At 62.3% G+C, this 14,422-nt stretch overlaps 2 protein-coding genes across 3 annotated transcripts; one reads left to right on the top strand and one right to left on the bottom strand.

Moving 5' to 3' along the window:
* The first annotated feature begins 1,999 nt into the window (after positions 1–1,999).
* SREBF1 (sterol regulatory element binding transcription factor 1) lies at positions 2,000–10,506 on the top strand. The gene is given in 20 exon segments (XM_019620547.2): positions 2,000–2,090; positions 2,722–3,099; positions 3,192–3,355; positions 3,435–3,569; positions 3,686–3,904; positions 3,988–4,102; positions 4,182–4,393; positions 5,030–5,234; positions 5,645–5,829; positions 6,236–6,497; positions 6,577–6,743; positions 7,027–7,195; positions 7,270–7,378; positions 7,463–7,572; positions 7,713–7,845; positions 7,956–8,082; positions 8,085–8,117; positions 8,375–8,560; positions 8,720–8,831; positions 9,088–10,506. Coding segments are annotated over 20 exon segments (3,294 nt in total). The 5' UTR covers positions 2,000–2,041; the 3' UTR covers positions 9,312–10,506.
* A 1,317-nt stretch (positions 10,507–11,823) lies between these two features.
* LOC104913412 (retinoic acid-induced protein 1-like) lies at positions 11,824–14,416 on the bottom strand. 2 transcript variants are annotated; one of them, XM_010719574.3, is made up of 4 exons: positions 13,854–14,416; positions 12,878–12,971; positions 12,563–12,612; positions 11,824–12,159 (listed from the first exon to the last, which is right to left on the bottom strand). In XM_010719574.3, exons 1-4 carry the CDS (start codon positions 14,397–14,399, stop codon positions 12,145–12,147), a joined length of 705 nt encoding a protein of 234 aa, XP_010717876.1. In that variant the 5' UTR covers positions 14,400–14,416; the 3' UTR covers positions 11,824–12,144. The 2 variants fall into 2 exon arrangements, with proteins under 2 accessions (XP_010717876.1, XP_010717877.1); XM_010719575.3 differs by having other exon boundaries at positions 12,878–12,968.
* Positions 14,417–14,422: the final 6 nt, after the last annotated feature.

Below are 14,422 nucleotides of genomic sequence, written 5' to 3'. Positions count from 1 at the left end.
GCACGGTGGGACGGAGCGCACCCGGTGCAGAACCGGTCCGGGGGGGCCCCGCGCTCGGTGCACGCTCGGTAAAACCTTGGCTCGCTCAGGGGAGCTCAGTGTCTTGGCATGGTGCTGGGGGGGTGATGGGCTTTTGGGGTGCCGTATGCATGGCTGGGGGTCGCACGCCGGGTGCCGTCGGGTTCGGTCCCGGGACGGCTCCCCTCCCCCAGCGCTCAGCCTTGTGTCGCCGCCAGCCCCGCCCCGCCGTGACGTCACCGCCGGGGTTACTCTCGGTCGTTCCTCCTGGCTTCCCCGCGCCGTCGGGCGGTGGGTGGGGGTGGGGCGGCACCGGGCGCGGTGCTCCGCGGGGCATCCCCGGCTCTGGAGCCCACGGTACCCACCTGCACCGCAGCTCCCGGTCACCGTGGGCTCTAGGAGCCACTCGGTGCCGTGGCTTCTTTCTGGGGGGCTCTGCGGGATGGGGATGGTGCCAATTGGACACAACCGTGCCACCAATAGGGACACGCTCCCCGGTATCAGTGGGACCCCATCGTGCCACCAAAAGGGGACTCTTTCCGAAACCAGTGGGATCCGAGGCAGAACCGATCCCCAGTGCCAATAGGACCCAGTCACGCCACCAATGGGGACCCGATTGGTGCACAGAGGGAGACCTGCTCCCTGGTACCAATGAGACGCTCTTTCTGGTGCCAGTAGGACCCAATCACGCCACCAACGGGACTCCCTCCGCAGCTCCCAGCCCATCCCAGCATCAGGCACGTAGCCATCCTGCACCAGGCAGCACGTGGTGCCGTTCCGCCCGGGCTCGGTGCGCTTCGGGGCCCTGAGGCACCCCGGCACAGACCGGCAGAGCCGGTGGAGCACGCAGCGGGGCGGGGACGGGGCTGGCAGAGCCCCGAGCATCCCGCAGGGCTCACGGGTGCTTTGTGGGGTCGGTGCTGGGAGCCCCTTCTCCTCTGACAGCCGAAGCTGGAGCTGAACCCAACCGCGCCATGGGGTGAACTTTAACTTGTTGGCACGCTGGAGGGGAAGCGGCGCATCCTGCTGCACCTGGTGCACGGGAGGACTTTGCCTGTGAGGTGTTGCGTCCCAGAGCTGCGCTGGCGTCCCCTCTGCCCTTCTTGGACACGAACCAGGGCTGAGACCGTGCCCCAGATCGTGGTGGCCCCTACTCTGACCATAAGCTGTAGGAAGCAGAGGGATGGGCACGTGGGATGAGAGTGTCCCTCTGGGAGTGTTTCCCTGGCACCGTGATCTCCATATGGAGAGGGGCTGGGTGTGCTGCTGCTGTTTACAGGGAGGGCTTTTGCTGACGGGTGCTTATATAAACCCTTCCACACTGAGCACGATCCCAGGGTCTCTGCGTGTCCCCTCTCCGTGTGTTTATGGCCCACGTGTGGGATGTAAGGGGCTCGAGGAGCCCTGTGGGGCCATGCGTGGGGCGAGGGAGGTGGGAAACCAAAGGGCTGTTGTACCATGACCATCCGTGCCCTACAGTGCCCTCACCCACCGTGGATTTGCCACTGTCCCCGGGTGCCCCCTCGTCCCCATGCCCTCACCGGTGACATGGTGGGGTCCCGCTGACACCACAGAGAAGGTCCCCATTCATGTAGGTGCCCTTTGGGGTCCCCCAGAGCAATGCAGTGGGGGCAGTGTCCCTGGGCTGGGGGTGCTCCATGGGATACAAACACCCGGTGAGGCTGGGGGTGTCCCGAGCTGGGCCCCCCTCCACGCACGCGGGGGTGCCGGCATCTCTGTGGGACGTCGGAACACGCAGTGAAGGAGTTAATGCTGCCTGACCTGCAGTAACCCTCGGCTGGGTGCCCGCGAGTGACCCGCTGTGCTCACCTTGGGGCTGCCCGGGGGCGGCCGGCGGGCGCGCGGGCAGCGATTGGCGGAGTCACATCACCCCATGGCCGGCTCTGCTCCAGGCCTGGCGCGGGCGGCAGCGGGGAGGGCGCACGGGGAGGAGGCGAGAAAATGGTTTGAAAATATCCCGCTGCCTTCGGCACACGGCTGAGCCGCCGCCCCGGGGGATCTCATGGGCTGCGTGCTGGAAGGTACCCCTGCTCCTCCTCGTGCTCTCCCCGGTGCGTGGGGCACCCCTGGGTCACTTTGGGGTGCGCATCTGGGGGTTTGGGGGCACTCGTGGGTCACTTTGGTGGTGGCATCTCTGGGTACCGCGGTGTGTTCAGATGGGGGTGCTGCCCAAATGCGGGTCACTCTATGGGGGCTCCTCAGAACACCCCGATGTGTTGGGGTGTGTCAGTGGGGATGTCCCCAGTGCTCTGGTGTGCAGGGCAGACCTCCAGGCTCGGTGCTGGTTAACCCTTTGTGCCCTGCTGCCCACCTGGGGGTGAGTGGGGCAGCACATGGCACTGGGGTTGGGGGGGTTTGGTGCACTCAGGATGTGCCACCTCCCTGTCCCAGCCCCAGCTCCTCAGCCCTTGATACAGGGGCTTTTTTAGGGTTGTCAAGGTTTTGGTGTCTAGTTTCTAATGAATGAGCTGGCACAACGTGATATCTCCCCATTTTGCCTCCCTGGAGCAGGCTGAGATCAGCCCCACTGTCCCTGGGGTTGGCAACCCTTGAGGAACAGGGCATGGTGCTTCTCTGGGCAGGGGCGAGCAGTGTGGGGATGGAGACCCCCATGGCTTTGAGGCCCCCCTTGAGGTTTGGGGCTGCTACTGACCAGTTCTTGGGGGGGCTGTTTTTTTTCAGACATGCTGCAGCTGATCAACACACCGGACAATGACTTTTCGGGGCTGTTCGATGAGCCGTTTGCTGCCTCTGACAGCACAGTGTCCCCGGGGCTCCCTCCAGCCCCCACCAGCTACCTGGGGCCCAGCAATCCACCGCCCACCGGCAATGTGTTCCCGGCCCCCCCCGTGCTGTCAACATTCACCCCACAGTCCCCCACCCCGCTCCTGCCAGCTCCCGGCCCCCCAGCAGCACTGGGGGTGAAGGAGGAACTTGCGGCCGTGCCCAGCAGCCAGCCCCAGCCCGGCGTAATGCTGGCCCCCAGCTTCGTCCCCGCATCCCCTGGGCAGTTCAGCCCCCAGCCTATGGTGGGCTTCCAGAGCCAGCACAGCTTCCCTGGTGAGGATTTGGGGTGGATTGGGAGTGTGTGAGTTGTGGGTTGAGGGTTCGGTTTGGGAGTCCTGTAACGCTGCCTTCTGCTCCATGTTCAGCTGTTCAGCCTGGGGGGGCTGCGCAGAGCCCCCTGCCCACCCCACAGCCAGCCCAGCCCGTGACACTGCCTGGCCCTGTGCAGAGCGTGGCACCGCAGCAGCTCCTGGCACCCAGCCCCGCTGCCACCACCCAGCCCGTGTCACCCCAGATCCAGCCGGTGCCGGTAAGCCCAGGACTGGGGGGCAGTTATAAGGGGCGTTTGGTTGCACCGCAGCCCTGCGAACCCCTCCTTGGCCCTCCAGGTGCTGCTGCAGCCCCACTTCATCAAGGCAGATTCCCTGCTGCTGACAGCCGTCAAGACAGATGCTGGCAGTGCCAAGACTTCCACCATCACCTCTTTGGCCACCAACAGCACCGCGGCTCCACTGCAGGTGCCGGTAGGTGACCGAGCCACGCTCACCCTGGTGGCTCCCATATAAATGGGTTTTATGCCACGGCCGTGGGTTGGGGTGGGGGTGCTTTGTGACCCCTTCCATCCACCTCCATCCCATAGGCTCTGGTGAGTGGGGGTACCATCCTGGCCACGGTGCCACTGGTGGTGGACGCTGAGAAGCTGCCCATCAACCGGCTGGCGCCCAGCGGGAAGGCAGCGCTGCTGCAGAGCAAAGGGGAGAAGCGGACGGCGCACAACGCCATCGAGAAGCGCTACCGCTCGTCCATCAATGACAAGATCGTGGAGCTGAAGGACCTGGTGGTGGGCACCGAAGCCAAGGTGAGGGCTGAACTGGGGATGAGGAGGGCAGAGGGCAGGGAAGGCGCCGTGCGTGGGGCTGAGCTGTCCTTTGCCCCTCGCAGCTCAACAAGTCGGCGATCCTGAGGAAGGCCATCGAGTACATCCGCTTCCTGCAGCAGAGCAACCAGAAGCTGAAGCAGGAGAACCTCAGCCTGAAGATGGCCGTGCAGAAGAGCAGTGAGTGCCATGCTGGAACAGTGAGGGCGGGTTTTGGGGTGATCACCCCCTCTCTTAAACCCTGTCTCGCTCCCCACAGAGTCCCTCAAAGACCTGGTGGCCTCCTGCGGTGCCGGCCCCAAGGCGGAGGCGCCCATGGAGGTGGCGAAGGCAGAGGTGATGGAGATGCTGACCCCACCGCCCTCGGATGTGGGCTCCCCATCCCGCGGCAGCCCGCTCTCGCTCAGCGGGGGCAGCAGCAACAGCAGCAGTGACTCCGAGCCTGACAGCCCCCTCTGCAACCACAGCAAGGTGGGGATGTGTTGGGGGGTCAATAGCCAAGTGTGGGAGAAGGAGATCCCTTAGGTTGCTCCTCGCTCAATTCAGGACTGGAGGGGGGGATGTGGGGAGCATCGGTGATGCAATGTCCTTGCTACCTACCCCACGCATGTGCTCTGTAGCCCATGGCCTGCACCCTGTGCCTGTGCCTCATCATCATATCCCATGCTCATATCCTGTATTTGTAACCAATAAGCCCATATTTGTAACCCAGTGCCAATATTCATCCCCATGCCCCATCCATGTGTGTGTGTCATACATTGTCCTGTACCCCATGCCCTGTGTACTCCATGTCCTGTCCATGCTCTGTTCCATACCCATGCCCTCAGTCCCATACTCTCATGTCCATACTTGCACTGCCACTCACTCCCATGTCCATGTTAATACCCACGCCCATATCCATGACCTGAATACCATGCATTGTCCATGCTCTCTGCCCTATATCTATGCCTTATATCCCACATTCTGTCCGTATCCTGGAACGCATACCCATACTCTGTACTCCATGTCCTGTATCTCATGCTTCTGCCCCATCACCATGCTTCATGTCTATGTGCTCATGTCCACGACATGTCTGTGCCCATGGCTCATGGCAGCTTTCCCCCACAGGTGAAGCAGGAGCACCCACCACCCTCACCTGGCAGCCAGGGGATGCTGGACCGCTCCCGAATGGCCCTCTGTGCCTTCGTCTTCCTCTGCCTCTCCTTTAACCCCCTGGCCTCCCTGCTTCGCGGCTCCAGTGCCCCAGCACCATCTGGGAGCCTGGGTACTGCTGGTCCTGGAAGAAGCATCATGGCTGAGTCTGGCACTGCAGGTAAGCGCTGGCATGGGGTGGCCATGACCTGGCCTTTGGGGTGGAGACCTTTTGGGCTGGAACAGGTTGCAGGACATTGCAGTGGAGGTCATTGGGGTAGATGAGGGGTGGAGGAGTAAAAGCCATTGGATTGCAGGCTTTGAGGATAGATGTAGGGTGGAGGCTGTCGGGGAAGGCACGGCATAAAGAGTATTTGTATGGATTCCATTGGGTTGAGCATGGGCTGGAGGTTGTTTTAATGAAGACCATGGTGGGGGAAAGATGTTGGGGTGTGTGTGTGGTACGGGCTATCTGGGATGAGGCAGCTGGGGCAGTGTCCATCAAGGTGGGGTTGTTGAGATGGGCATGGGGTGAAAGCCATTGGTGTGGAGGACGTTGGGACTGAGCTGATCCCCCATCCCTGCACACAGAGGAGCCGTGGGGATGGTCACAGTGGCTGTGGCCCACACTGGTGTTCTGGGGCCTGAATGTGGCCCTGGTGCTGGGAGCTGTGGTGCGGCTCTTCGTCTACGGGGAGCCAGTCACCCCTCCGCACTCCGAATCCTCTGTCCTCTTCTGGCGGCACCGCCGGCAGGCGGACCTGGACCTCGACCGGGTAAGCACCGCCCGCTGCTCTATGATCGGCACGCTCTGAGCCCCCAGCCTCTTCCCAGACCCCCACCCCTTCCACTTAGGCTAGCTTCACCTGCCCAACCTGAGCCTACCCCATCTCAGACTAACCCGGCCGGCTCTGACCCAAAGCAGTGTAGCCCCACCCACAGGCCACGCCCCTACTCCCTGACCCCATTCACTTTCCCAAACACCCAGCCCCGCCCTCCCATTGGCCACGCCCCCACGCATCACACCGCCCCCTCATTGGCCGCACGTATCCTGGCCACGCCCACATACCACGCCCATAAAAATAGCCCTCCCTCTCCCATTGGCCACACCCCAGATTGACCACGCCCCCAGCACCACTCCTTCCCCTATGGCTCCTCCCATTGATGACTCTGTTGTCCCAGGGGGATTTCGCACAGGGGGCCCAGCACCTGCGCACAGCACTGGGGGCTCTGGGCCGCCCGCTGCCCGCCTCCCACGGGGACCTGGCCTGCAGCCTGCTGTGGAGCCTGCTCCGCCACCTGCTCCAGCGCCTCTGGGTGGGCCGCTGGCTGGCTGCCCGCGCTGGGGGGCTGCGCCCAGACCCCCCGCCCCGCGCCCACGTCCGACAGAGCGCCCGCAATGCAGCCATGGCCTACCACCGCCTGCACCAGCTGCACCTGGCTGGTAGGTCCCGTGCCCCACAGCATCCGTGGGGATGAGCGGGGGACTCTGCTGACTCCTGCACTGCCCCGTGTCCCCGCAGGGAAGCAGGCCGGGGGGCACCTGCTGGCCATCAACCTGGCACTCAGTGCCGTCAACTTGGCTGAGTGCGCCGGTGACGCCGTCTCGGTGGCTGCGCTGGCTGAGATCTACGTGGCGGCCGCACTGCGCATCAAGGCCAGCCTGCACCGCTGCTTCCACTTCCTGGCTGTGAGTCTGTCCCCCCCTTGGTGTCCCCTCTGTCCCCTTCCTGGTGTCCTCTTTGCAGGACCTGGTGCCACATCCTCCATACCCACCTTAGTAGGTAACCCAATGTAGGGCCCAATATCATGGCCTCTTACCCCTGCCTTGGGGGCATTTCCACCCCCCAGCAGCATAACATCCTGCCCCCCTCAGCCTCCATGGGATCAATGTCCCCAGCCCCATTCCTGTAGCCCAATGCTACATGTTCCTCTGCCCTCCCAGGCTCCGCTGACCCCCACTCTCCCCACAGCGCCCCTTCCTCTGCAGTGCCCGCCGCGTGGCCCTGTCCCATGGTGGGGCTGTGCCCCCCGCCATGCAGTGGCTCTGCCACCCGTTGGGTCACCGCTTCTTCGTGGACGGGGACTGGGCCATCAAGGGCGTTCCGAGAGAGACCATCTACAGCTCTGCCGGTGACCCAGGTACCCCCAGAACCCCAGAGCCCCATTTTGTGGCTGATGATGGGGTGGGGGCTGATGGCCTCTCTGTGCCGCAGTGGACCCGTTGGCGCAGGTGACCCAGCTCTTCCGTGAGCACCTCCTGGAGAAGGCGCTGTACTGCGTGGCCATGCCCGAACCTGGCCGTCCTGCTGCCCAGGGAGAGGGGTGAGTGTGGAGTGGGTACCAGGCGGTGTCCCTTCCCTCTGCTTGCGGTGGGGCCAGCCCCACTCATGTCCCTTCTGCCAGAAGGCGGTTTTCGGACGCGTTGGAGTACCTTCAGCTGCTCAATGGCTGCTCCCATGCCAGCAGCATGCCTGGCCCCACGCCCTCCATCAGCTCCGGCCTGGCGGCGGTGACAGGTGAGGCCAACATCCCACACCACAGAGGCTTCCCCCACAGAACCTGCTCCAGGGATCCATCCCGTTGGGTTGGATGGTCTTCAGAAGTCCTTTCCAACCAACCCCTAAGGTTCTGCGCTTCTGTCCCTTCCACCCCGCAGGCACCGACCCTGTGTCCAAGTGGTGGGCATCCCTCATTGGCACGGTCATTCACTGGCTGAAGGGTGATGAGGAGGGGGCTGAGCGGCTCTACCCGCTGGTGGAAGCCATGCCCCGGGCACTGCAGAGCTCTGAGTGAGTGCTGGGGGCAGTGGGGCCGGGTGGGTGACAGCTCTTCATATCTGTTCCTTTTCGGAGTGGTTTGGTGCAACCTGTGTTGATGGGCACCCGCTGTCCCCGTGCAGGAAGCCCCTTCCCCGTGCTGCACTGCACTCCTTCAAGGCGGTCCGGGCCATGCTGAACAAGCAGGACGGCAGCCAGGCCAGCCTGAGCCACTGTGAGAAGGCCAGCAGCTGCCTGCGGGAGAGCCTGGAGCTCTGCAGCCCCCCAAGTGCACCATCGACAAGGTGAGGTCGGGGAGGGGACAACACACAGCCCAGCCCAGGGGGAGTGCCCGGCCCTCGCAGGAGGCGTCCCCGGCCCTCGTGGGGGTGCATTGTAGTTGCATTGCATGTGTCAGACTGGGAGTGCAATGCCCCTGCCATGCAGCCCGGCGGGGGTCCCGCGCAGCGCCCGCCTGCCCGCGAGGGCCCTGGGTGTGTGCCCCGTCCTTCTGCCCACCCTCTGCTCACCCACTCCCCCCTACCTTACTCCCTTTCCACAGGCGGTGCAGCTTCTACTGTGCGACCTGCTCCTGGTCACCCGCACCAACCTGTGGCAGCAGCAGATGAGTGCCAGCCAGCAGCTGCGTGGCACCTACCAGGCATCTGCCCTGGAGCTCCGTGGCTTCCAGCAGGACCTCAGCAGCCTACGGCGCCTGGCACAGACTCTGCGGCCTGCCATGCGAAGGGTGAGCCCCCATCCAACCTCCTGGCTCTATCCCATGCACAGTGCACTCCTACTGACCTTCCCCATCCCATCCCATCCCATCCCATCCCATCCCATCCCATCCCATCCCATCCCATCCCATCCCATCCCATCCCATCCCATCCCATCCTTCCCTTTCCAGGTGTTCCTGCACGAAGCCACCGCCAGGCTGATGGCCCGCGCCAGCCCCACTCGCACCCACCAGCTGCTGGACCGCAGCCTGCGGAGGAGAGGGGTGCAGGGCAGCAAGGCAGGTGGGTGAGGGGGGCAGGGGCAGCCCGTCAGCTGCACCCCCATAGGGCTGGAGGGTGGGGGTAGTTTTGGCAAGGGATCTATTCTGGGATGGAAAAATAGACTCATAGGATCACTTAGGTTGAAAAAGACCTATGATCATCAAATCCAACTGCCCACCCATCTCCACCGTGCCCACTGACCCGTATCCCCAAGTGCCACATCTAGCACAGCACACAGGGGATGCTCAGTGCCCGTCCCCTCTCTCTGTCCCTGCAGCCGGCGAGCCGGAGAGCCACCCCACGCCGCGGGAGCACGCCGAAGCACTGCTGCTGGCCTGCTGCTACCTGCCCCCCAGCTTCCTCTCGGCCCCCGGGCAGCGTGTGGGGATGTTGGCTGAGGCCGCCCGCACGCTGGAGAAGCTGGGGGACAGGCGGACACTGCACGACTGCCAGCAGATGATCATCAAGCTGGGCAGCGGCACCACCGTCACCTCGGGCTAGCGGGGGATGTGGGCACGTGCCACCTGTCCCCCCCCACCCCGTGCCATATGAGTGATGGCGACGTGCGTGCCTCGGTGTCCCCCTCTCTCTGAGATGGTGTCAGGGTGCAGTTCTTAAGGTGACGGACGGGAGCGGCGGGGTGACGTCCCGTGTCACCATCCGCTGTGGGTGCTGGGCGTACATCCCAGCGCGGGCACCCTGCTGGCTGTCCCTGTGCCCGGCGCAGTTGGGTGACGGGACGTGGGGACCTCTAGTGACACTGTCACAGTATTGCACGGCACTGGGGTTCCTCCTCCCAGTGCCCGCCACCCCCCTGCAAAACCCCAGCGCGAGGCTGGGGCCGTCCTCACCCCAGTCTGCTGCGTGACCCTGCCCCTCCCCGTGGGTCCCACAGCACGAGGCTGGGGGGGAGGACACACCTCAGCACTGTCCCCACTAGGGGAGAGCGGGAGGGTTTGCCCCGCGGTGGCAGCTAAGATGGCACCGTAAGGTGCCCGTGGTAGGAAAGAGGGGCCCCCCCGCCCTCCCCCAGCACTGCCCATTCCCCCCATTAGGAGCTGTGCCCCCCCTGCAGCCCAACCCCACGCGCTTTGGGAGAAGGGGTGGCTCTGGGTTGGGATGTGGAGGACTGGTGGGTGCCCCCATCCCCTTGCTGTGCCCCTACTTTGTATATAGCTCCCCGCTGTGCCCCACTTCACCCTTATCCCCCTCCCCCCCTCCCTTGCCTTTTTAAACGGTATTTTCATAGCTGCAGAGTTTTGTACAGTGAATTAAAGCCAATTATTTATACTGTCGTGTGCTGGACTGGGGGTGCGGGTTTGACACATGGAGGGGGGCACAGAGCATAACCTACGGGTCCTGCCTTCCCCCCAGCGTGAGGCTGCGCAGGATGGGGGGGGCAAGGGCGGCAGGGATGGGGACATTGGCTGCCAGAGAGACCCCAAATGCACCCTCCATTCACAAGACCTCCCCCGTACCTCAACCCCATGTTTGTGTCCCCCCGCCCAAGCCCGAGCTCACTATGAGACCTTTGGTCCAGGGGACAAAGGGACACTTGGCCATCCGCCCACAGGAGGAACACAGGCCACGAGCAGGGCGCAGAGTACTTCCAAAACAATCGTTGTATCTTTATTGACGCTCTGAATGCAATGACCTGTTTTTTACTCTTAAGGAAAATAAACATCTTTTAGAAACAGCTTGTTACACACAATCTTCAGTGTGAAGCAATATACTAATAAGAACACTAGTCTTAACATTTACAGTCTTCATATATATTATATATATGTATATGTATACATATATATACACTATATAATGAGGCAATATATAATACACACAGTTTACCATTTTACAGTCATATGTACAAGATGTCACTAAAAATAGCCAGATTTCAGGCAGCGCTGCCAGGGACACCGGGATTATTATTTTTTTATTAATTACTTTTATTCTCTTTTTCCTTTTGTCCTCTTTTGTGTGACTTTTCTCTCCCGTGTCCGAGGCAAGCTGCTGAAACAACAGGTATTTCTTGGCCAGCAAACCTGGAGGGTGTGATGGTGGGGCACAGGGCTGGGGGTGCAAGGAACATAGGGTTTGCAGGATGCTTTGCCTCCATTTGCAGGGGGGGTTGGGGTTAATGCACCCTTGGCAGCCCCCGGCCCCATTGAAGCAGCTGGGAAGAGAGGCAAAGCTGAAGCCAAGCGAACCTGGCCATGCAAGAGAGAAGCAACTCCTGCATTCCTCTGTCCCATTTCTGTCCCTGTGGGGCTGAACTGCTGCTCTCCCTGGCAGACACCAATGCTGCCTATCAGGAGCTGCTTCTGGGCTGCTTGCAGCTGCCTGCACCAGGCCAAGACTCTGGATTTGCGCTCAGAGCCATGGGGTTTGCACCCAGTGCCATAGGGTTTAAAGCACAAGCATGGGGAGCAAAGCCCACCCCCAGCAAGCAGAAGAGCTGAGGAGGTGCTGGCAGGGCAGAGCAGAAGAGGGGGGGCTTTTGGGGACTGTGCATCCCCAGCCTAGCGCTACCCCGCAGAGCAGGGGGAGGTGGGTGCCATGGGACAGGGCTGAAGGGAGGAATCAGGGCTGGAGGAGCCCAGTGAGTGCCCACCAGCCCCACTGGAGACACGGCCACTGGCACAGCAGTGGCACAGTGCTGTCTCCATTGCAGAGACACTGTACGTGGCAGGGATGGAAGAACGAAACGGAAAAAGCGAAGTGGTTCAAACAGCAGGCCGTTGGGGTTGGTTTTTTTTCTGTTTTTTTTTTTTTCTTTTTCTTTTTTTCTTAGTTGTTTTTTTTTTTTCCTTTTTTCTTTTCTCCTATTCGTCGTCACATATATACAGACAGACACCATGAGGTTTGCTGAAGGCAACATCTCAGATCAGATCAGTGTGAGATATGGAGACCCGGAACCCACGTGGGGGTCCGGTGGCCCCAGAGTAAGACAACATCGCAGGGACCCCCTGTACACTCGGCCCCCCCCCTCCCTCCCCCCTCCCCCACACCCCCAACCCCCACCCTATCCCACCCCTGTGCAGCTCACATGTCCTGGAGCAGAGTCTCTGTGTTCGCCATGCGGGTGTCAGCACCACTGGTGACCCCGTCACGCCGCACTGGGGGCTCCGTGCCCCCGGCCCCATTCTGACACCCCAGGGGCTCTGTCCACCCAGAAGGGCTCTGGGGAGAGAGGCAGGGGGGCAGCCGGCAGCGCTGTGCCCACCCCGGGGGCCACACTCCTCTGGTGACCCCCGATGGCTCCGAGATGGGGATGGTGGCACTGCCACCCCCCTGCGGGTCCCTCGCTGGTGGCGGGGGCCATGCACCTCCCGTGCTGCTACACCGGCTGTCTCTGTGGGGACAAGGATGGAGTGTTAGCTGGAGGCAAGACATGAGGCACATGGTGGGGTGTGGGGGGATGCCCCTCTGTCCCCAGCTGATGGGAAGCCTATTAGGACTGAGGGTGTGCTTTTAGCACAGGTTAAATCAACACTCTCCCTGCTCCATGTTAATGGGACACAACCCCACAGCTTGTCAAGAGGAGGTAGGAGTGCAGCCCCCACTTCAAGGGTCACATGAGTGTCCTGGTGTCCCCCAGGAAGTAACGATTCTATGATGACCACTTAGGCTGAAACTGGGAGTGGCTGTGCTGGGGAGTGGGATGTCCTGGCGGACATGGTGACATGGTCTGAAAGCAGATCCACCTCCCTCAGGAGCTGGAGACATTAGTGAGAACATGAGGGCTCTGGGCTTACCTTATGTTTGGGACATCTCAGAGAGAAGCACTCTTCAGTTAATAAGCAACCTGTGGGGAAAGGAGAGGGCATGTGTGAGGGCAGCCCCTACCAGCAGCTGTCTCTGGGCAGCAAGGACACAGCATCCTCCCTGCCACATCCAGAGGAACCACACTGCTTGCAGGAAGAGTTTAGCTAAAATTGGCCAAATCTGGGACACAGACTACAGAGATCATCACCATTCGCGTGGAGCCCCCGGACCACCCAGCGCTGCCATCAGCAGGGTCAGAAGGAGCAGGGGGGTCCCTGCATCCCAATCGCAGCACCTGGGCTCACCTGTGTCGACGGCACACGCGTAGTGGTAGGTGTGGGGACACCCCTTCTGGCAGCAGCCCACAGTGGCTCCTGCTTGCTGGCAGCTCGAGCACTTCTTTCACCGCAGCCAGGAATCCGGAGCAGGGTGGGAGAGAGGCAGAGATAGAAAGATCCCATCAGAGCCTGGCAGAAAGGCAAGGAGCCCCTATGGCAATGTGGGAGGCATGGAGATGAAGTGACGTGGTCGGAGCCATAGCAGGGAGGGCTGCAGCCTCCGGCCAGCACTGCATTTCTACCTGGTGGTCATGGAATGGACGCAGCCAGCCCCAAATCTGGTCAGAAAGGCCTTGCTGCAGGCCCCGCCCAGCCTCTGCTGGCATGGCTGTGGCACAAAACCCCATGTCTCCATGGCACTCTCCCAGTACCCTCCTCCCCATTTTGCTCTCCTGATGTCCTCATGCTCCTCTCACTCTGCACCAGGAGCAGGGCAGGGCTGTACCCTCCCCAGTCTCCCGCTGCCCATCATCCCGGCATCAGGCTGCCCGTTCCCACCTCCCACCCTGCATCTGTCCTTCTGTGAGCTGCTGCATGACTGAACAGCATACAAACGCTCCTAAGGCTGAAGGAGGAGATCTCAGGAGCTCTCAGGGAGGCGGCAGTGCACATCCCATGGGAAGCCAGCTGGGTTTGCACATCTGAACGCCAGCCCCAGCCTCCCAGGGTGACTCCTAATGCCCGGATGTTGCAGACCAACCCTATTCATTTTAACCCCTTATCACCCAGCCACGTCAGCTGCGCAGCAACACGCCATTAGCCCTCAGTTGCTATGGGGCTGTAATGCCAGAGGGATCTGGGCTGGAAATGAAGAGCAGCCACAGAAATGGCTTCAGCTAAATGAGGATGACGAATGCCACGGGAGGGGCTGCTCCCAGCTTTGCTGCTGCTTCTGCTATTATTCAGGGCCCACCCCGTGCGGGGCAGACGGCCGAGCTCTTACCAGGTCGGCAGCCGCCTTGACGGCCTCCTGCAGCCCGTAGAGCTTCCCCGCCACCAGGAACACCCCAGCGGTCCATACGGCACAGGCCTCGTGCAGCCAGTGCTCCTGCGTGTCGCCCGCCGGCTCGGGCTGCGGCGGGGACTCGGCCTTGGTACATTCGTGCCGCCGGGGCTTTTCGGCCGCCTCCTCGCCCTCTGTCCTCTCGTCACAGCAGTAGCAGCTCTGCAGCCTTCGGAACACACCCCGGGGGCTGGAGCGCAGCACGCCCGGTTTGCCCGGCTCCGCGGCAGCCTCCTGCCTGCCTGCCCTGCCGCCGGCTGCCCAGCTGCTCTCTGCCACCCCTCGGGGCCTCTCCGCTGCGCCGCCCTCCTCGCCCTCTGCCCGCGCTTTCTCCTTCAGCCGTGACTTCTTTTTGGGCAGACAGTCCTCAGGGTAGTAGGGCCCGCACAGGTCGCCCAGGTCCTTGTAGTTGGCAGGGCTGCGGCACAGGCAACACACCAAGCAGGCCGCGCTGAGCGCCTTGGACACCACCGGCCCCAGGTGCATGGCGGAGGAGGCCGGCAGGGCCG

This window comes from Meleagris gallopavo, chromosome 16, assembly GCF_000146605.3.
Source record: "Meleagris gallopavo isolate NT-WF06-2002-E0010 breed Aviagen turkey brand Nicholas breeding stock chromosome 16, Turkey_5.1, whole genome shotgun sequence".
Lineage (NCBI taxonomy): Eukaryota > Metazoa > Chordata > Aves > Galliformes > Phasianidae > Meleagris > Meleagris gallopavo.
The sequence above is the reverse complement of the archived record's forward strand: the minus strand, read 5'-3'. Positions and strand labels throughout refer to the sequence as shown.

Bases quoted from the DNA above. Each gene is read 5' to 3' on its own strand.
- LOC104913412 (XM_010719574.3), bottom strand. From the start codon at position 14,399: ATGCACCTGGGGCCGGTGGTGTCCAAGGCGCTCAGCGCGGCCTGCTTG. The intron at 12,972-13,853 runs GTAAGAGCTCGG...CTGCGGTGAAAG, and splicing joins TCAAGGCGGCTGCCGACCTG to AAGTGCTCGAGCTGCCAGCA. The intron at 12,613-12,877 runs GTGAGCCCAGGT...CTTTCCCCACAG, and splicing joins CGCGTGTGCCGTCGACACAG to GTTGCTTATTAACTGAAGAG.